At 41.6% G+C, this 22,899-nt stretch overlaps 1 protein-coding gene across 1 annotated transcript in view; it reads left to right on the top strand.

The window, feature by feature from the left end:
• Nucleotides 1-22,899, top strand: part of PCCA (propionyl-CoA carboxylase subunit alpha) — a 433,859-nt gene that overhangs the window by 119,745 nt on the left and 291,215 nt on the right. Inside the window, exon 8 of the mRNA XM_062193969.1 lies at nucleotides 12,227-12,263. Coding sequence (XP_062049953.1) covers nucleotides 12,227-12,263 — 37 coding nt within the window. The remainder of the gene's footprint in view (nucleotides 1-12,226; nucleotides 12,264-22,899) is intronic.

Raw genomic sequence — 22,899 nt, 5'->3', positions numbered from 1 at the left:
GCCCCGAATTTTTTTTTTTTTTAAACCTGAGGGTCTTAGTCATAGCCACAAGGAAATAAAATCTCCTACACCCAAATGAAGTTGACAGATTTTCTTCTAGTTTGAGCCTTTGATGAAAATACAGCCTGACACTCTCAGCTACAACCTTGCAAGGCTCTGAGCAGAGTATGATGACTTTTCCCTTTATCTTGACTTATGTCAGTTGTTGGGCTAAAGTCTTTCTTTACCTTCTTGTTTTAGAGGTTTTTGTGGGTTTAGGGAGGGGTTTGTGAACCTTGATCTGCTCAGCCCAAATACTTCATCAATATAATTATTTTTTCTCTAAGAGGGAATCTGGTCTTTCTGAGATCTCCTGTTTGGGCTGAATTTAGTCACAGGTACTGATGAGTGACAGTCTAAATTGATTCTGTCTTGATGATGAATAGTGGAGTCCTTGGTTTCCACAGAAAGGCCAGTAGGAGAACACTTGATCTGGCAATGATTTTTGCAGAGTAAAACTTCCCTTTTGAAGTTAATGGGTACAGTCGACCGACTGCTCCTTGGTTAAAGGCCCATGAGTGACAGCTGTGGCCTGGGACATGGGAAATGTGAGGGTTTTATTGACACCAATCAACTGAGTTGTTTGTTGACACTGAGGGAGTGCTTGTGTCACAACAGCAGGACTTACGGTTAATACTGTATCACTGCATCAGTAAACATTTACACATTTCTCTACTAATAATTAGTGAGAATTCTTTGGAGTTAGAGGTAAAAGGGGAAATTGGTCCTATTACTATTAGAGCTTTGCCTACTCTGGTTTATTTTCCTGAATTCTCTTGATAATATAGAACAGTTTCTCCATTGCCATTTCTGTTTACAGTATCTGCAGATGCCTTTATTAAAAGATGGATGTTTAATTTCTGGACTGGGACATCTAGATTTCCTGTAGATCCTTCAGCTCATACTGGATCTTACTGTGCTTTTGTTTTCAAACTCTTTCAGAAAGTATAATAGAGAGTTGAGAAATCTGATAATCTGGCCTTTTCCTAACAGGGTGTTAATAAAATTTCCTGTTCCTGCCTTTAAAGAGTTGGTCAGTGTGAGGAGGGAGCCAAGTTCTGCAAGGCCAGACTCCTGAGCGCTGCCTGGGGTGGGTCCAGGAAGTCTCCAGTGGGCATCTCCTCTGTGAGCAGCACGGATGACCACTACTTCTTTCACAGGAATGACTTTGCTGGTAGCCTTCAGAAGACACTGTGGAGATTTACAGTTTTTCTAAACTTAGGTGATTTGCTGTGTGAACGGAGGTCGTTTTCAGGGTCTTCCTGTTCTCCCCTTCCACTCAGTATTCTCTCTGAGGTGCTCTGTAGCCATCTGAACAAATAGACACAAAGCTGGGGACCGCAGATCCTATATTCCTAGAGTATTCTCAGCTTCTTGTATAGGCTTGGCAAAGTCGTTGACAATGCCCCTTAGTGCAGAATGAGACCTGGGCATTGTGTCTCCCCATTCTCACAGGGGTTTCATTTTCAGAGGTAATGTGTCTTGTAGGGTGTCTGGCCAGCCAGAAGGTGAGGGCACAGGTTAGAGGAAGAAAGCAGGGCAGAAACAATGGAGGGCATAGGATGGAGGATCAACACTATTGGGTTCAAGAAGGAGTTACATTTCCCCACCTTTTATTTTGTTCTTCTTATACCTTTCTTCTTCTTGTGAACCTTACCTTCTTCATGAAGTTTGTGGTATGAGGAGAATATTTTTTAAAAAACCAAAAAATCTGGAAATAAGCTGTGTCCTAGCAATTAGGAAGTACAATATTAAGCATGAGTGTATTTTTTCCTGCTAAGCCAAGAATAATTGATTTTCCTGATGTTGCCTAAAGGCTCTTTTTTTAAGGCTCTATTATGTTTACTATGCTATTCTTACAGTTAGAGAAAAGTATACTACACTTTTGAAAGGTTTCAAGTATATTAAAAGAGTCTTGTGATTGACTTTTCGTTAACTGGAAAACCTAGCCAGCTGGGAGCCATTCTTGAGCCCAGGGTGGTTGAAACTTTTTTTTTTTTTTTTTGGACAGGCAGAGTGGACAGTGAGAGAGAGACACAGAGAGAAAGGTCTTCCTTTTGCCGTTGGTTCACCCTCCAATGGCTGCCGCGGTAGCGCGCTGCGGCCGGTGCACCGCGCTGTTCCGATGGCAGGAGCCAGGTGCTTCTCCTGGTCTCCCATGGGGTGCAGGGCCCAAGCACTTGGGCCATCCTCCACTGCACTCCCTGGCCACAGCAGAGAGCTGGCCTGGAAGAGGGGCAACCGGGACAGGATCGGTGCCCCGACCGGGACTAGAACCCAGTGTGCCGGCGCCGCAAGGCGGAGGATTAGCCTAGTGAGCCGCAGCGCCAGCTGAAACTTTTGTTTTACTTTATATGTGAGTAGGGAATGGTTTAGGAGTAAATTTTGGTACACTGATACAGGCTTTACCCACAGTGTCTTGAAGCAATGATTGTTTTTTGCAGAAACAGTCGATAATTCTGCTCTAAAAACAGCTGAGGAAAATAAACTCTTAAGTAGCTTCCAGTGGAATGAGGAGCAGGACCGTTAACCCAGAGAATGTGCACCCCTGGGAGCTGGAGGTAGGCTGTAGTGGGTGAGGGAGAAGTGTCATTTGGATCATGGCCGGGAAGTCAGTGTTGGTACCAACGTCGCTGTGGAGTCAGCACCTGGGGAGACCGATTTGAGCTTGCCTCTTTCTTGTAGATACTCCTGTCCATCCTCTCACAGCAGTGACTTGATGGATCATCTGATCAACACGTTCTAAAAGATGAAGTATGCCTTTTTAAAATAAGATCTTAGTGCCAGCATTAGTTGTCCATTATAGAGGTTCAGAGGACAAGTAATGACCTAGGATGTAGCAACTAAGACCAAGCAGGGAAGGAGCTCACTCAGTGGTTTAGCTTGGTGGGCCGCCTGGTTTATCACAGTTTGCCAGCCTTAATCAGGTTCCTGCTGTGGGCCAGGTACTGCCTCATCTGCTTCACATTTACTAATTTCATTTTCTTGTTAGCTTTATGAGAGAGGTAACTTATTATGTCTTTTATAGGGAAGAAAACCAAGTTCCAGAGAGGTACGTAGTAACTTACAGTCACAAAGACAGTACTGGGGCCCAAGTCTTCTGACTGCAGCACCTTGGCTCTTCTCACAGCTGAACTTGGCTGCCTGGCTCTCCAGGGCTTTAGCAAATAAATTAGGTTGGCTGAAAAGGCATTTGGTTTTTGTTAACTTTTTGGGGTGTGTGTGTGATCTGCTTAGTTGGTTTTTGCTGCAGCATCCACCCCTCCAATCATATTTACAGTAAAACAGTATTAAAAAATTTTAATTTCTTTATTTGAAAGGCAGAGCATCAGAAGGAGAGAAAGACACACAGACACACACACAAACACACACACACAGAGGGAGGGAGGGAGGAAGGAATCTTTCCTCTGTGGTTTCACCCAAATGACTACAATGGTCGGGACTTGGACAGGCCAAAGACAGGAACCCAACCAATTCAATTCTCACATATAGGTGGTGGTGGTAGGGACCTAAATACTTGAGCCATCACCAGTTTCCTCCCAAGGTGCACATTAGTAGGAAGCTTAAACCTGAAGTGGAGCTGGGACTCGAACCCAAGGCATTTCAACACTGTTCACAGGGTCCTCAGTTTGTCCTAACCACTATGCCAATGGCCTGCCCTGAGAACTATCGTAAGAATGATCCAAAGCTGAGAGTGTTAGCAGAATCAATGATTTTTTTCTTCAAATATTGCCAAGTTGGATTTTTGAACAAATAACGATGCTTTGCTTCACAGACATTTAAAAAAAAGTATTTTATTTGAAAGAGTGACAGAGTGGGGAAGACACACAGAGATCTTGCGTCTAGTGGTTCAGTCCTCAAGTGCCTGCAAAGCAGGTGTGAGGCCAGGCTGAAGGCACGAGTCAGAAGTTCCATCTGGGTCTCCCAAGTACTTGAGCCCTCAGCAGTAGGTACATTAGCAGGAAGATGGATGAGAAGTGGGGAGGAGCCAGGACTGCCTGCCGCTGTGGTACAGGATGAGGGCATCCCAAGGGGCATTTTAACTGCTTCGCTGCCATGCCTCCTTCAATTGAAGAGGCTGGTTTTATATAAAAAGCAAAATTTAGTTGGTACATGAAGAGCTTAATATTTATTGTATTTTTTGTTAAAACTTAATATCTATAAATCAGAATCTCTCTTCTGTTGCTTTTTTATGTAACAAATATGTGGTCATTCAATTTGAAAACTTCCTGCCATGTAAAGTTTGATTTTTTTACCTAATGAAATAGTTTGCTTGAGAATTGCAAATAAGGTAGTATTGTTTATATTTTTTACAATAATATGTTTTCTGAAACCTAACTTTCAAATGAAGGCACATGATGGGGTGAAAAAAAATAAGCTTGAAGAATTCAGAGATGGGTGAATTTTTGGGCTTGTTTTTTGCCCAGTGTCAACAGTCCCTTATTTAGTGTGCCTTGTCTTCAACTGAAACAGGGCCGAAGCCTGTCTGGTTCTCAAGTCCCTGACATGATCCTTCGTTATTGATCTTTCCTGTGACCACGGTGTGATGTTTCCTTGCTGTCTGTCACCTAGGAGAATGCTGGCAGGCTGCCACATCTCTTTGGATTTAGTTTACTTGTAAAACTGCCGCTCTGGAGATGAGTTCTGTTGGCATTCCTGAGATTGTGTCTTACTTTAACAGACTGGTTTTTACAGAAACTGATGGATAGTTATTATTTGTTGAACAAGTAATAGGTTGATCATGCCAGTTTGCTAAGCTCTGGGGATTCAGCGGTTAGCGGGGGCTGTCCCCTGGAAGGATAGGGTGTAGTGTGAGCACACAGCAAAGGCACCAACTTGCACGGGGAGGACTGGGAGGCTGTGTAAGGAAGGTGCCTTTATATGCAAATGGAAGCACAACTCCATCAGAAAGTGGTAGCTCAGGGCTGGAGCTTGGCATAGCAGGTAAAGCAGCCGCCTGCAGTGCTGGCATCCCATGTGAGTGCTGGTTTGTGTCCTGGCTGTTCCGCTTCTGATCCAGCTCTCTGCTTATGGCCTGAGAAAGTAGTGGAAGATGGCCTGAGTCCTTGGCCGCCTGCACCCACGTGGAAGACTGGGAAGAAGCTCCTGGCTCCCGGCTTTGGATCAGTACAGCTCTGGCCGTTGCAGCCGTTTGGAGAGTGGACCAGTGGATGGAAGGCTTTCTCTCTCTCTCTCTCTCTCTCTCTTTGCCCCTGCCCCTGCCTCTCTGTAACTCTGCCTTTCAAAATAAATAAATAAGTAAATATTAAAGAAAATGGTAGCTCTTTTCTTACCTGGACCCACTGCGTCCCAGCTGGACTCCTCAAATCCCTCCTGCTCTCAGAGTATTCATTCATTTGTTCATTTATTTGATCACTCATTTGTTTAATGATTTATATTAAAACTGGCAGAGACAGTTCTAGGTATTTGGAGTACATTATTGAACCAACCAGGCAGAGATCTCTGGTCCTCAGGAGCGTACGTTTTAATGGCGTAGGTAGGAGATGGAAGGTAGAAAACCACTCTGAGACCTCACTCTTCAGGCTGCAGCCACCATGAGTGCTTTTCATCCTGTTGTCCTTTGTTAGGTTCTTTTTATCAGCACACCTGATGAGGTTTCCAGGACTCTGATTTTGAACCAAATTGCCACCTTCCCTCTTGGCTACGTCTTTGTGGCATGCGTCACATACTCATTTCTTAGCTGCTGTGTCGTCATAGTTAAGGTCTGTTTTCAGTACCTGTAAGGGACATGACAACTGGGATGGTACCTTTCTTATTTCCTCCTGTGTCTTTAGGGCCCTGTATGTGACCAGTCTAAAGAGTTGTTTTGGGGGCTGGTATTGTGAATTAGCAGGTTAAGCCACCACCTGCAACACCAGCATCCCCTATGGGTGCTGGTTTAAGATCCAGCTGCTCCACTTCCCATCCAGCTCCCTGCTAATGACACCTGGGAAAGCAGCAGCAGATGTCTCAAGTGCTTGGGCATTTGTACCCATGTGGGAGACCCTAAAGAAGTTCCAGGCTCTTGGCTTCAGAATGGCCCAGCCCTGGTTGTTGGGGCCATTTGAAGAGTGAACCAGGGGATGGAAGATCCATCTCTCTCTCTCTCTCTCTCTCTTTCCCTTCCTCTCTCTGTAACTCTGCCTTTCAAATAAATGAAAAATGTTTTGATGAAAGGAACTGAAAGGAAGTTTCTGGCTGATTCTGTCTGAACTCAGTAGGCTAAGCAAAGGATCTGGATGTAAGCTTGAAGTGCTGGGCAGGTGGGGACTGGAACTGAGACTGGTGGCTTAGGCAGGTGGGATCAAAGACTAAAACCAAGTTAAGGAGTTTGAGTTTGGTTTTAAAGCAATGGGAAGTCATGAGAAGCTTAGGTGGATTTGGGGAATACTGGTTTATTTGATAAGGTTTAAAGCCTTGGCAGTTGATAATTGGATAGTTTAAAAACTTACCAGTATGTCTGATGTAATTTTTAAACTGTGAAGTCTGTATGAAGTATAAAATTATGATCATTGTGATAAAAATGGGCATGTATACCTAAGGGTATATAATATTAAGTGGTTTCCCTTTTCCCCCAATTCTTAAGCCTGCTTGACAAAAAAGATTATTTATCTGAAAGGCAGATTGACAGAGAAAGGGAGGAGAGAGATAAAGAGAGAGAGAGAGAGAGGGAGGCAGTTAGGGAGAGAGGGATCTCTATCTACTGGTTCATTCCCCAAATGGCTACAATGGCCAGGTCTGGGCCAGGTCAAAGCCAGGATCCAGGAACTCTGTCCTGGTCTGCTACATGGGTGGCAGGGGCTCAAGTACTTGGGCCATCATCTGCTGTCTTCCAAGATAGATTAGGAAGCTGGATCAGAAGCAGAGCAACTGGAACTTGAACCAACACTCCAAAATGGGTTGCTAATGTTGCAAGTGATGGCTTAACTGGCTGTACTACAATATTGGCCCTGCAATCCTACTTTTGAGCAGTAACTCAAGCCGAATTCTTTTTAAAGATTTATTTATTTATTTATTAGAAAGAGAGGGAGGGAGGCAAAGGGAGAGGGAGAGATACTTCCATCCACTGGTTCACTTCCTGAATGGCTACAATAGCTGGGACCGCTCCAGGTTATAGCCAGTGCCTGGAACTCAGTCTGTGTCTTCTGCTTGGATGGCAGGGACCCGAGTACCTGCTGCCTCCCATGGAACACCTGATTAGAAGCGAAGCTGAGATGCAAGACAGGCACTCTGATGTGGGACGCAGGCGTCTCAAGTGTCAGCTCAGCTGCCGCACCATGATGCCTCCCTCTCAAGCTGAAATTTCCTATAGCTATCTATGTATAAACGTCAATGTGCTTTCAAATGTCTGTTGCTGTTTTAATGCAGCTAAGATCATATTATTTGTTAGTTTTCTGTTGTTTTAAGAAAAATAACAGGCTGAGTACTTTATAAGGGCTTACATAGCCCACAGTTTGGAGGTTGAAAGTCCAAGATTAGGTGGCCCCGTCTGTGTTGGGCAGCCTTTTCTGGCCTGTGGTCAGGTACCCTGGCTGCATCACAACTTGGTGAGAGAGAAAAGGAGAGATCTAAGTACAGAGGTGGTCTCATGCAGAGATAGAAAGCCAGAGAGATGCTGGGGCAAGCCTTGCTCTTTTTGAAACAACTCTGGGGAACTAAGCTAGGGTGGTTTCTGATTGTGGCACCCACAGTGATCTAACTGTCGACCACCTGTCACTAGACCCTGCCTCTGAGAGGTTCCACCACCTCTTACCACTGCCACGTGGGGGCTAGGCCTGTAGCAGAGGAACCGTGCTGGCACACCCCGACACGCCCCAGGTCGTGGAAGTGTGCGTATTACAGCTCACTCCACTCCCCACTCATCTTTAGTGTGTAACAGCTTTCCTCGGACAGGGTGGCCTGAGTCTGCGCTGTCATCCTCCAGCGTAGAAGCAAGGCCTGTGGGACCCTGTTTGTATCCCGTGAGGCCAGCCCAGGGCAGGCCGTGCCCCCTCTCACTTGTCTTGTCCTTCTCTGCCTTCTCCTTACAGTGTTTCAGCTTCAGCTGCATGGGCCACCTTTCATCTCCCAGCGCACATGGAGCGCCTTCCTGATACGTGGCTTGTGCGTGCGCTTCCTGCGTTCCTCCGTCCTTTTCCCTTGGTCTTCCTCCGGTGGCATGCTGCTTTTACCTCGACTTTAACTTTGGCTTCAGGAGGCCTGTGTGCGTGCAGGCAGTCTGAAACAGGGTTTCCTTTTTATTCTCTGCCATAGTGCTCCATGTCATATTTATTTCAAGTACCATTTGATTTGTTTACTCAGTTTTGTTTCTCTCACCGCGCTCTAACAAGCTCCATGAGGTAGAGATTGTATTTTGTACAGTATTGCTTTGGGTGAATATTTATTGAATTGATGTATAAAATATAAATGGGTGAATAGGAACATATGGCTTAACCTCATTCTTTGTAAAGACTATGTAATATTCTACTTTATAGATATACCATTTGTGGTGCCACTTCCTAATTAGAGGTCTATTAAATAGATTTACAGAATTTTTTCTGCTTAAAGCACCACCAACAATTTGTAAATAATTTTTTAGTTGTATCTCTTTGTGTGTGCATGCTACTGACAATGTCTTTTAAAAAAGATCACACTAGGGGCCAGCACTGTGGTGTAGCCTGTAAAGCCACCACCTGTAGTGGGCCAGCGCTGTGATGTAGCCAGTAAAGCCACCACCTGTAGTGCTGGCATCCCATGTGGGCGCCGGTTCGTGTCCTGGCTGCTCCACTTCCAATCCAACTCTCTTTTATGGCTGGGGAAAGCAGTGGAGGATGGCGCAAGTCCTTGGGCTCTTGCACCCATGTGGGAAACCCGGAAGAAGCTCCTGGCTCCTGGCTTCAGATCAGCACAGCTCTGGCCATTGCAGTCATTTGGGGAGTGAACCAGCATCTGTCTCTGTCTCTTTCTCACTCTCTCTCTCTCTCCCTGCCTCTCTAATAAATAAATAAATCTTAAAAAAAAAAAAAAAACCCACACTACTTTTTAGGACATTAGAAGTGCTTGTTTACCTTCAAGTCATGGCTCTTGGCCTTTATGAAACTTCAGTTTCCTAGGTGAAAATCAATGTCATTGTTTTGATTTGCATTCTTGTAATCACTACCAAGCTTAAGCATATGTTATGTATTAGTCTCTTGGATTTCTTTTCATGTGAACTTCTTTTTTAAACATTTACCCTTTTTCTTAATGACTATCCTTTTTTAGTACTTTTGGTTTTACTGAAATTTTTTTCCTAACAGTCTTATAAAGAAATGTTAAAATGTGATATTATCAGTGCAGTGGAATTTTAAGATATGTGGGCTTTTTATCTCTCCAGAAGTAATTTTTTAAAAGATTTATTTATTTATTTATTTGAAAGAGTTACACAGAGAGAGAAGGAGAGAGAGAGAGAGAGAGGTTCTCCATCTGCTGATTCACTCCGCAATTGGCTGCAATGGCCAGAGCTGCACTGATCCGAAGCCAGGAGCCTGGAGTTTCATCTAGGTCTCCCACATGGGTGCAGGGGCCCAAGGACTTGGGCTATCTTCTGCTGCTTTCCCAGGCCAAAGCAGAGAGCTGGATCAGATTTGGAGCAGCTGGGACTTGAACTAGTGCCCATATGGGATGCCAGCACTGCAGGTAACAGCTTTATCTGCTATGCCACAGCACCGGCTCCCAGAAAGTAAATTTTTTTTTTTTTTGACAGGCATAGTTAGAGAAACAGAAAGGTCTTCCTTCCGTTGGTTCACCCCCCAAATGGCCGCTATGGCCGGCGCTCTACGGCGATCCGAAGCCAGGAGCCAGGTGCTTCCTCCTGGTCTCCCATGCAGGTGCAGGGCCCAAGCACTTGGGCCGTCCTCCACTACCTTCCCGGGCCACAGCAGAGACTGGAAGAGGAGCAACTGGGACAGAATCCAGCGTTGCAACCGGGACTAGAACTTGGGGTGCCGCAGGTGGAGGATTAGCCTAGTGAGCTGCGGCGCTGGCCCCAGAAAGTAATTTTATATAACCCAACAGTAAAAATAAATGTATGGAAAGACCATATTGAAGCTGAGTATATTTAGTACATTATTATTGATACTGACAATAATGTTTATAATGTCTAGTGCATAATAAGTCCTCAATAATTATTTTTGGATAAGTGAGAAGTAAAAAGTTAATTTTTAAAACAGTTTGCTTTATGTGAAAGTTCATTTAGTGGTATTTGATTTACATAGTAAGAAAGCGTAAGCATACCGATTGGTAAAAAAGATAGGCTTGTTTGTGGCAGTTTATGGAAGTGCTGGATTTATGGTAAAGCATACCTACAAGTTTTGCTGTGTTTCAATATATATCTTTATATACACACACATCTGTAGCATGTGCATATAAGTAAAGAAGCATGACTAAGGAATTGTATGAATTGGCCTTTGAAACTTGCCTGTTAGAAATAGCATTTAAGTAACAGTTTATTATGTCTCAGAATGAATGTCTTTTGCAAATATGCTGTTACACATTTGAAAGAAGAGGAATGCTTTCAAAACTTCCCTTCTGGACTTAGAATCACCCAGTCTTGGGCAGCCATCACTCTTCCTGTATTTTCTTGGAGAGGCACTAATTGTTGGCATTTGGCAGGTTTAACACTTCCTGACAGAGAGGCTATTAGGGGGAAGTATTCTCCAATAACTGTCACTGGCTGGGACAAAGAACTTTCCAACCCAATGTGTGGAAACCACTAACATTCTTAAATGTCCCCTTTCATGGATTTTTATCCCTTTAAGCTGAAATTTGGAGAATGCAGAGTCAGTGAAAACAGCGAGGTGTAGTAAAACAGTAAACCGTTTTTTTGGGGGGTGTAGGGTGGGAGGTACGGATTTATCTCTTACTTGAAAACAATTGTTATTTGGAAAATCTCATTAGCACATGTGACTGCTTGGAGTAAAAAAAAAAAAAAAGACTTAAAACTGATGTCGCTTTCAGGACTGCTTTGAACTTAACAAGCACCTATTTGTGGAGCAGACTGGCTAATGAAAGGAAATTAAATTTTTCTGACAACTTCCCCTGCCAACCTCCTTATTCATGGGATGTTATTAGGTACTGAAGACTTTTCAGGAAGATTTTTTTTATTAGACATAAATGAACCACTTATAAACATCTCTGCAACTCCCCCAATTGTGGGAGGATTTTGACATGGTTGCTCTATATTTTAAATGTATTGTCTTAAACACTTAAAAATACCAGGTTTCAGGTCAGTGTGTTTATTGAGTCACTTGTTTTCTAACAATGTGGACATACTCACCAGCTAGTGGTTTCAAAACAGATTTGTGAGTCCTTGTGGTAGTTTAGTTGGTGTCATTGAATTATGAAAAATAAACTTTGAAGGAGGCTTGGATTTCAACACTGTTGTATTGTTACATGGGGAAGTGTGTCTGGAGTGTTCTGTGTTGGGGATGTTAGGTGAGAGCTAATGAGATTCAAGGACAGTTTTTTGTCTTTTCACCTATTTAATGTTGTCTTGGTTGATATTTAGCAGTACTTAATTCTTATATTGATTAACTCTTATCTGCAGAGGAATTTTCTTTCCTTGGCTTTTTGTAATTTTTTACTCTTACATAAAAAGTTTTAGTTTATTTAAGAAGTTAAAATATACCTGCCCACCCAAAGAAATAAAAGCTGAGAATATCAATGGGATTTTTTAAAAAAATTGGTAATTCTTAGAGATTCTCGAAATTTTTATTTCTGGAAAATCAATCGAACTCCTCCCAAACAATAGTGAATCAACTCCCCCTGCTGACAGAATCTAGGAAAACACAATACATAAATATCAGAGAAAGAAATGAGCTGGCCGCCGACAAGCTTTAATGATCTGATTTAGGATTCAGTATTGATTGTAAACATCTAAATTCTGCCATTAAACTCCAGCAACTGCACCAAATCATTGGCAGTTCTGGTAGTGCTTCCTGCCAGCCCATTTCAAACTGCTTTGAGTTTCTTAATATAATAATGATGAGGTAGAATTTACATTCCACTTATGGTATTAATTTTACATTTCTCTGAATGAAAAGGGTTAGAAGGTTGTAAAATTGAACATTAAATGAATCAGAGGAGACAGTAGTGCAATATATGACTGCCCTAAAGACATTGTGCAATGCCTCATGGGATTAATGTTGGGTCTCATTTCCTGCTTTTACAGGATGCAGATGAAGCTGTCAGAATTGCAAGGGAAATTGGTAAGTTCTTAAATTAACTTTGGTAGGGTCTCTGTGTCTTTCAGCAGATACGGTTGAGTAAACGTGTAATAAGTAATTCCCATAGAGCAAATAATATTTTAATAGTTTTAGGTTTCTGATTACTTGTTGATCTAGAAGATTTATCAGTTGAATTATCATATTCTGTTATTAAAGTGGACCTTAAAGAGAAATTTGACCTCTAGCTTTTTTGGAAGTTGAAGTAACTGGCTAATTCAAAGAAGGAATTATCTTAAGCATTCTTAAGTTTGGATACAATGTACATTTTTATGTACATAGTTGAATGGGGCTTATGTACATAAATGATGCATATAATTAAAATGAAGATACCACATTTGACAAAATTCTTCAAGTTTGAGCTTTTTCTTAAGATGTTAATTATCAATTCAATAATCCTGTTAGGAGAGAGAAAATAGAAAATAGAAGATTAGAATGGAATATTCTAAATTGGAGTGAAAGGTAAATTGAAGGACATTTTAATGAGTGTTGTACTTGACTGATTTAAGTATAATTGTATTATGTAAGTATTTTCCAACTGTTTAATTTAAAAAAATATTCCTGGTGCCTGTGAGAATTACTGTATTTCCTGTGTCTACTAATTAACATGTTTAAGGGTATACTCTTATCATGTATTGGCAGTGCTGTTACAAACTTTACAGTTGTACTAGTTGGTCAGTGTTTGTATTCATTTGGCAGAAATTTGTAGATAGGTGAGAGAAATTAGGATATGCTTAGTAATCAAAGATTCGCAACATTTTGCAGCATTCTTAGGCTTCTAGGTCCCAGTTTTTTAACATCCCATACACAGTAGTCCTATTTCCTTATTAAGGTCGATTATTTCCACATTGGAGAATGTTTCATTTGGCAAAGTTCATGTAGTTGGTAGTTATAGAAATATCTTACTGGTCTCAACGTGATCGCTTGCAGTAGTGAGTGTAGTCTTTGTGAATGGGACAGGCTACTTAGCATTCTCAGTGATCTGAAAAGTCAGTTGACATTTCTGTTTCTAATTGGGTCTGGCTAAATTATTTTGATTTTGTTCATTATGAATTGTGTTCTGTTGGTTGTTTATTTGTTTTGCAAAAATGTCCTGAGTTTATGTCCAGACCATAGAAAAATCTTACTTTATCTGATTGCAACATGTCTTCATTAATCATTTCATTAGAATTGTTAACAGTTTCAGAAAGAATTTCAGTATATAACTACACGGGAAGATTGCTAAATAAATTTGACCACATGGAACTGATTTTATGGTCTCTTTATTGAGAAAGTAAAATAATTTCTATCTGTTGTTTGAAATCATTGGCATCCTTCATTGCTTCAGAGATACATAACATGTCTGCTGGCTTTTAAGGAGACTTTTCTAAAATATTTATCAAATTCTTTAAAAAGTCCTCTTCCTGGTTCTAGTTTAGATATGACTATCTACCTTGTAAGACATAGTAATGCTATTATCCTAAAAGCATCTATATGCAAAGGACAATATTGGGAGGAATTTAGAGATGTAAAAAGAGATTTAAAAAGTCTGGAATTATGTCACTGTGCCTCCTGTTAAATTATGAACCTTGCGTAAGTGGCAGACTGTGGACTGCTTTGCTTGCTCTCCTGCCTTCTGCTTCTTTTTATAACCTGTGACTTTAAGACACCAGTTGATCACGAAGGGCCTCAGTCTGAGCAGTTGACATCACTTTGTTTTCCCTCTCCATATTTTATTGCTTTACTTTTCCTTCTTTTCAGGTATTCTGCTACTGTGATTTTCTCATCTTGTCAAAATCTCTTTTCTTTATTCTTAGGCACATAATTTATGATTCCTTCCTCTTTTCTGTGTCTGTTATATTTTTCCACTTATTATTCCCTCTCATTTGAGCAATAAATGATTGCAATCTATTAAGTACAAGAGTGCTCATGGCTTGCTAATTCCTTTTAAGAAAGGAATGCCATAAAATTTGAGGTGAAATAAAACCTAGTAATGAACCAGGGTCATCAGCGTTTGTAAAGCTTTTGAAATTTCCCTGAGAACCCCTTCTCAGTCACCACAGAAACTCCGGACTTAAACTAAATTATGTATTATCAAGATCTTTCAGTTTTCTGTGTTGTTTGGTGATTTGATTATTTTTTCTATTTTTATTGGAATTCATCACTTTTTAACTATGGGACTTTGTGAGTTCCTGTATGAGGTGAACTAAACACTGAATCTGTTAGAAAATAGATCCCCAGTTCTAAACTAAATTAGAATCAAACCTTTGTGGCTGTCAGTTTGTAAGTTGCTGTTGTCTGTGTTTCATACCTATGTCTAGATTCTTTCTTGTACTTCTTTGTTCCGTGATGAAAATAAGGTTGATACGGTTTTATTTTCCCCTTCCTTCATGTCTACTTTCTTCTGAAACGGGAATATAAGCTGTCAAAGTAGGTAACCAACTGTCTTGAGCAGTGATGAATTAGGTGCCCTTCACGTAATGGCAGCCCCTAGCTCTTGTTCATGGTGTGTTTCCCATGTGCCTGGCACTTTGGAAATGTTATTTCTAATGCTAATTGCTGGGTTTAATTATTTTCATTTACATTTATAGGAAATGAAGGAGTAGAAGTGATATGTAATTTGCTCAGAGTCACAGAGCTACTAATTTAAATTCAGATTTCTTTGGCTCCAGCAACCACAGGCTAAACTGATGGAATTATGGGATGAGAACTGAAAATTGACTCACCAATTTGTGTAAAAATAATATAAAATACTTAAGCATGTTGTAAGCGGAGTAAAAGAATCAGACAGCTTATTGTGACTGATGGGGTGAAAGGCAGTTAAAACTTAATGTGTTACTTCTGTATGTTTGTTTTTTGGACTATCATTTGTCTTTCCTGAATTTTATCCTTTGACCTCTAAATTTAGAGATACAGGGCTGTTGATCCCCAGCTTATCTGTAATCTCAGTAGTAATCAGTGAGTGTGATTTCCATTTAAGTTTGATCTTTTTGCTAGACCAAAGGTCCTTAATACAATCAAGTCAAAATTGATTCTGGAAAGGACAAGAAACTAAATCTAAAAACTGTCTTTTTCAGATTAGTCTGATTTTATTCCTTTGCCTCTCCTTCTTGTGATCACAAATCATGCCACTTCAAATGTTGAAAAAAGTTTTTTGATTCTTTAATTCACTGTCCTATAAACCTGTTTCTACCCCAGTTTCTTGTCTGTCTTTTTTTTTTTTTTTTTTTGACAGATAGAGTTAGACAGTGAGAGAGAGGGACAGAGAGAAAGGTCTTCCTTCCGTTGGTTCACCCCCCAAATGGCCACTATGGCTGGAGTTACGCCGATCCGAAGCCAGAAACCAGGTGCTTACTCCTGGTCTCCAGCGTGGGTGCAGGAGCCCAAGCACCTGGGCCATCCTCCACTGTCCTCCCGGGCCACAGCAGAGAGCTGGACTGGAAGAGGAGCAGCTGGGACTAGAACCTGGTGCCCATATGGGATGCCGGCACCATAGGCAGAGGATTAACCAAGTGAGCCATGGCACCGGCCCTCCCTCCCTCCCTTTTTTTTTTTTTTAAAGATTTATCTGAGAGGCAGAGAAGGAGGGAGGGAGGGGAGGAGGTAGAGAGAGGGAGAGGGAGAAGGAGAGGGAGAGGGAGAGGGAGAGAGAGAGGTCTTTCCTCTGCTGGTTTACTTCCCAAAGGGCTGGAGTTGGGCTGTAACCAAAGTCAGGGGCCAGGAGCTTTTTCCTGGTCTCCCATGGGTGCAGTTACCACAGAACTTGGGCCATCTTCTCTTGCTTTCTCAGGCCATTAGCAGGGAGCTAGGTCAGAAGTGGAGCAACTGGGACACGAACCCTTTCTCAGTCACCACAGAAACTCCCAGAGTGGAGCAGCTGGGTCACGACCACACACCCAGGTGGAATGCTGGTGCCACAGACAGAGGTTTAACCTACTATGCCATAGAACTGGCCCTTTTCCACCAGTTTCTATGTCTGCTACGTGCTGCCCCATTCACTCAGGCCATAACCTAGGACCTATCCTGTCTCGTTATCCTGTTGGGAACCCCTCAGTAGTACTGCCAGTTCTCCATGCTAAATGTATCACATGCTCACTGCTCACCGTCTTCATCACCACCACTCTGCTGCATGCTACCACTGGCTCTTGCAGTGACTACTGTGACAGTGTTTCTAGCTCCTTTTTTCACACAGTTCAAAGCCGATCTTGACATGGCAGACAGTCAATATTTTAAAGCTTCTCAAAGACAAGGACACACATTTCATCCTACCCCTTCTGTGGTTTAAACCTGCTGATGACTTGACTTTGCACCTAGATAAAATCACAATCCCTTACCCTGATTGCAAACTCCTTATAAATTTGGCCCTGTCTCTCTCCCCAATCTCATTTTATACTCTTCGTCCTTGCCTGCTATACTTCAGTCGCAGTGGCTTGCTTAAACACACCAAATTTCAGGGCCTTAGGCTGAGATGTTTTTGGAGGAGGGGACAGAAGGATCTGGAAGATTCTTGCTGATATCTTCACAGAGATGATTCCTTGTAGCCTCTTACATCTTGGCTTAAGTATCATGTCTTTGAGAGAAAATGCTCTAATAGTGCCGCCCAGTTGTTTTGTCTTAAATTCTAAATCTCTCCACATATTTCCTTTGTTCCTTCTCAGTATTTTATCTTATTTTTATTTATTTTAAATGCAGAGTTACAGAGGCAGGAAGAGAGAAAGAGAAAGGCAGAGAGAGAGGGGGTGGTCTTTAATTTTCTAGTTCACTCCACAAATGGCTGCATTGGCTGGAGCTGGACCAATCCACATGGGTGCAGGAGCCCAAGGACTTGGAGCATCTTCTACTGCTTTCCCAGGCCATCAGCAGAGAGCTGGATTGGAAGTGGAGCAGCCGGGACTAGAACCGGCACTTGTATGGGATCCTAGCCCTGCAGGTGGTGGCTTTATGTGCTAAGCCATGGCGCTGGTCTTCTCAGTATTTTATTTTGAAAAATTTCAGTTGTACAGCATTTTTTTTTTTTTTTTTTTTTTTTTTGGACAGGCAGGGTGGACAGTGAGAGAGAGAGAGAGAGACAGAGAGAAAGGTCTTCCTTTTGCCATTGGTTCATCCTCCAATGGTGCCCGCGGCCGGCGCGCTGGGCCGGCGCATCACGTTGATCCGAAGCCAGGAGCCAGGTGCTTCTCCTGGTCTCCCATGCGGGTGCAGGGCCCAAGTACTTGGGCCATTCTCCACTGCACTCCCGGGCCATAGCAGAGAGCTGGCCTGGAAGAGGGGCAACCGGGACAGAATCCGGCGCCCCGATCAGGACTAGAACCTGGTGTGCCGGTGCTGCAAGGCGGAGGATTAGCCTATTGAGCTGTGGCGCCGGCCTCAGTTGTACAGCATTTTAAAAGATTTTACAGTTTATACCCAGTACCAATATTCTCCTATCAATGTTTTGTTATATTTTATCTCTTGTCTATCCATATGTTAATTTTGTTGCACTTCAAAGTAAATTGCCCATACCAGTACATGTCCTACTGAATACTTCAACATACATGCCACTAAATGAGTTCATTATTTGTAGAGTTTTGTTATTTTATTGCAAAAGTTACATGCAGTAATGTGAACAAATGTAAAGTCTTTATTTGCTACTTTTGGATATGCGTATAGCTGTGTAACTCCAAAGCCCACCAAGATATTAAACATTGCTGTTACCCCAAAGAGTTCTCTCTTAGCCCTCTCAAGTTCCGCAGCCCTGGCAGCAACCTGTTCTGAATTTTTATACTAAAAATTAGGTTTTCAAAATTTGAAATAAAATTTAACTACTATAAAATCATCCTCTCAAAATGTATAAATCAGTCGTTTCTTTAAAAAAAAAAATACACATAGACTATGTAGTGTAACCATCATTGTTGTCTCATTCCATGACATCTTCATTATTCCCTCTACCTGGCCCCTGACAACAACTAATTTGACTTACCTAATGTGGATATTTCATATGAATGGAATCATAGCTTTTGTGTCTGGTTTCTTCCACGTAGAAGTGTTCTTTCTACCTTGTATCAGTGTTTCATTTCCTTTTATGACTGAGTAAGTTTCCATTGTAAGGGCACATCACATTTGTTTATTCATCTGTTGATGGACATTTGGGTTGTTTCCACCTCTAGGCTAATGTAAATTGTCTGCTGTGAGCTAGTGTGTGCATGTGTTACTTTGAGTACCTATGCTCTGTTATTTTGAGTATATGCCTAGGAGTAGAATTGCTGGGTTATAGGACTGTGGTGACTTTTTGAGCAACTGTGAAACTGTTTTCCATGGTGGCTAAACCATTTTATGTTCGTATCGGGAATGTTTGAGGTTTCGGTTTCTTCACATCTTTGCGAACACTTCTTATTTTAAATTTTTGTTTGTTTGTTTGAGAGGCAAAGAGAAGAAAAGATAAAAACAGTCTGGGATGCAGAGAGACACATAGACATAGAGAGAGAGCTCCCATCAGACTGTTAGCTCCCCAAATGCATGCACTGACTGGGGCTGGGCCAGGTTGAAGACAGGAGCAGGGAACACCGTAACTGGTCTCCCATGTGGGTGACAGGAACCCAACTTCATGGGCTATCACCTGCCGCATCCCATGTATGCATTAACAGGAAGCTGGAATCTGCAGCGGAGTGGGACTTGAAACCAGGCAGTGTGCATTAATTGATGCACCAAATACCTGCCCTTTGTCTTTTTAAAAAAATTATCCCTATGGTGTTTGTATGGAGTAATATTTCATGAATTTAAGAAGATATGATGCAACTATATGCTATCTACAAGGAACTTACCTTAGATTTGGAGACATAAGTAGGTTGAAAGTAAAAGCATGGAAAAAGATATCCCATGCAAACAGTAACTGAAAGAGTGCTGGGGTGACTAATACCAGGAAAAAAATAGAATTGAACTCTGAAACTGTTATAAGAGACATAGAAGAACATTACATATTAATTACATAAACATATGCACCCAAAAAAATCCTCAGAAGATATTATCAAACGTTGTCAGAACAGAAGGAGAAATAGGCAGTGGCACAGCAATAGTTGAGGACATCAGTGGCACGCTGTAAGTAATGGATGGAACATCTGGACAGAAGATCACTAAGAGAATAGAATAACACTGCCTGGAGTGCTGTGTCACAAGCATTGCCTTGCTCTGCAGTGGTCCCAGGACTTGAGTTTGATATGGAACTGTTCCCTTATTTTAACAGATTGCTCTTCTCTGAAAACAGTATGTGATTCTCTGGGAGAAATGAAGTGTATTTATCTTTGCAAAAGATTATTTTATGTTCATTTGGTTATTTTATAGTAAAATTGACCATGTGGTACTTTTCTGTTTCTGATGTTTAAGGTAATGCCTGTTACAGAGCATATATTTCAGCAAGAGATTATCCAGTGAGTGAACCCACGTAGAAGTGAATACCCAGCTTTCAGGGACTGAGGCGGTAGGAGAATTTCGTTCAGTCCCAGTGCTTCTTGGAGTTCTCCTACGCCCTCAGACTCCTCAATAAAGTATTCTGACCCCCTCCCAAAATGTATGCACAGGTGTAGAAAAGAAGAAATCACATATTCTGAAGTTCTTTCACAGTATTTATGAACCATAATTTAGCTATAATTTCTTCACTTTTCTCTTTAATTTCTGGTTTCTTGATGGAAATAGTTGGTGTGTGTGGGGGGGAAGCAGAAATACTAAGCAACACTTAAGAAACTCAACAAATAGGTAACTGAACCAACTGAATGAATTGGGGTTAGCGAATCAGTTCTTCTTGTAGGCTGTCCTGTGTTCAGTAGGCTGGACTAGTGGGAGGTTTTAGGATTTTTTTTTTTTTTTTGAAAGGCATGCTTAGGTCAGGTTGGAAAGGGCCTTGACTACTTGATTAGCTAGTTTTTTTTTTTTTTTTTTTTTGACAGAGTTAGAGAGACAGAGAAAAAGGTCTTCCTTTTTCTGTTGGTTTACCCTTCAAGTGGCCGCTATGGCCGATGTGCTACGCCGATCTGAAGCCAGGTGATTCCTCCCATGTGGGTGCAGGGCCCAAGGACCTGGGCCATCCTCCACTGCCTTCCCGGGCCACAGCAGAAAGCTGGACTGGAAGAGGAGCAACCAGGACAGAATCCGGCGCCCCGACTGGGACTAGAACCCGGTGTGCCGGCACTGCAGGTGGAGGATTAGCCTAGTGAGCTGTGGCACCGGCCAGAAGGTGTTAGGATTCTGAGACTCAGCTGTAAGAGCGACTTTTGCTGAAACTTGCTGCCTTTACACTACCTGGGACTCAGAGAGAACTCAGGGTCTCTGAAAGGTAGGCTCAGTGTCTGCCGCCTCTGATCAGTGTGTAGGGACTGCAGGATCCTTTCTTCTCCATGCTGGCTGCTTGCCTGTGCCTGTGCTTCCCACCTTCCTTTTGGCATAACATAACATTAAAAATAGTCACTTGTGCCATTTACTTAAGAGACCAAATTGTTCATACTTAACCATAATTAAAATATTTGGCTAAGCCTGAAATCATTTATTTCTTCTATTTCATGCTGCTTGGAAACCTTTTCATGTGTTGTGGATGACTCTTGTGGTTAAAGTTATTTTGAAGAAACTGTTGAAAGAAATTACAACCTACAGCTTCTTCTCAGTCTCATTTATTGCCAATTTGGTCTTTAGTAGATATATTTAATATCTAGGGAGATTTAATAAAAACTACCTAAGGAAAAGTTCTGTTGAAGAAAATGTTGTTAGAATGTTCTTTGTGAAAACTGTTAAAGAATGAGATGTTCATTTTGCTGTTTTCCTATTACTGAAGTATTGTTGTCATTTGAAGCTAGGATGATACTCCTTGCCAGGTGGGACTGTGTGTTCTGTGGCCTTTTTCTTCTTTCTTTCTCACCATCAATTGGATGCCTTTATTTTCTTTTATTATTTTAACATACACAATTGACTGACACATGATTTCACAGGTTCTCTTTCCATATTTACTGTTAGATTTGCTCCTTCTGCCTTTCCATTTGTTTCTCTCATCTACTTGGTCTTGTTTTATTACTGTTATTCTTCAGCATCTTTTCTTTTTCCTTTTTTATTCCTTTTTTTCAGAATACTTTGCATAAGCTTCAGGCAGTAATGTAGAAATATGTTGTAGTGTGAAAAACCATTGGTTTTTGTTTGGAAACTTCCTTTCTTTTCTTGCCTTTGGCTCTAATCTGTACACTGAAGTGCACTGGCTCTGATCCCCGGAGCAGTGAGGGATTTAGTATTTTGTATTTTCTGGAGTAAAGGCAGATAGTCCCAATGAAATCAGTTTTTCCATAAGGTACAGTTGCTTTTCCCTACCAAATCAGGAGTGTTATGTATTATTTATTTTAGCTTGCTTTTAAAAAAGCACTTATTTATATGAAAGAGCGACAGACAAAGAGATCTTCCATCTGAAGGTTCGTTCTCCCAATGGCCGCAGGGGTTAGGACTGAGCAACACTGGGGCCATGAGCTTAGAACTCCACCCAGATCTCTCACATGGGTGGCAGGGTCCCAAGTATTTGGGCCAGCTTCCTCTGCTTTCCCAGGTGTGTTTAGCAGAGAGCTGCTGGGAGTCGAACCAGTGCTCATATGGGATGCCAACTTCATAGGTGGCCACTTCACCCACTGTCCCATATGAACGACCCTTGTAGCTTGTTTTTTTCAACCAAAGTTTCAGTGAGTCTTACAGAGAACTCTGAGCACTGGTTGGTCTATCTTAGTTCTATGCTAACCACCAGATGTGGGTTGCCGCCCTAGGCAGAAAGCTGAGGACAAGGCAGCTGTTGGCTACCAGTACTCCCAGCAGGTGGGGGAATGTCTGGAACCCTAGTTCCTCATTTTGTACCATTTTTCATGACTGTTCATTTCTGAGTTTCTTTAGAGTTTCATTTTAATTTTTGACTCATTTATTTGTGTATTTTTAAATGACTGAAAAGTTTAGATTTTTACTTTGTTAGTGATTTCTAGCTTAATTGCTTTATGGTCAATAGTTATAAATATTTCATTTAGAATCTTTCAGATTTGATGAAAATTACGTGAGCTATCACTGCTGCTTCCCAGGGTTTACATCAGTTGGAAACTGGTATGAGGAGCTAGAGGTGGGTTACCTTGGCACTCCAACATGGGGTGGATCCCTGGAGGAAATGTAACTGAAATAAACACAACTCAATCAGTAGTAGGACAAGTGGAGATTTCTTTTGTTCTCTGATGTGAAGCATGAATGAAGATACAACATCAACTTTGTAGTATTTAAAATTATTTTTAAATCCTGAATCTAATGAGTAAATAATCAGATATATTCAAACTGTGGAATAGTTTGTAAAACAGCTTCCTTGGGTTCTTCAAAAATATCATTGTCCTGAAGGACCACCCCCCACTAATTACAAGCAAGAGCAAACATGAACAACCCCACCCCCCACCAAGAAAATGCCAAAAGGCAAGTCATATATTTTACATCAATGGAATATAAAGAAGCATGACAGCTGCCATGCATAATACTTGCTTTCCCTGAAATTCTAGTCCACAACTTTCACCTGGGGTTTTTTTCTTGTGTATTTTGAATCTTTTTTTTTTTTTGCTGAAGTTCCATTGCCCATCCTCAGAAGCTGTTCTATCTAGAGAATTGTCCTTCTCCCTAA

This window comes from Lepus europaeus, chromosome 6, assembly GCF_033115175.1.
Source record: "Lepus europaeus isolate LE1 chromosome 6, mLepTim1.pri, whole genome shotgun sequence".
NCBI classification, from domain to species: Eukaryota; Metazoa; Chordata; class Mammalia; order Lagomorpha; family Leporidae; genus Lepus; species Lepus europaeus.
Note: the sequence above shows the minus strand (reverse complement) of the source record. Positions and strands in the feature narration are given on the sequence as shown.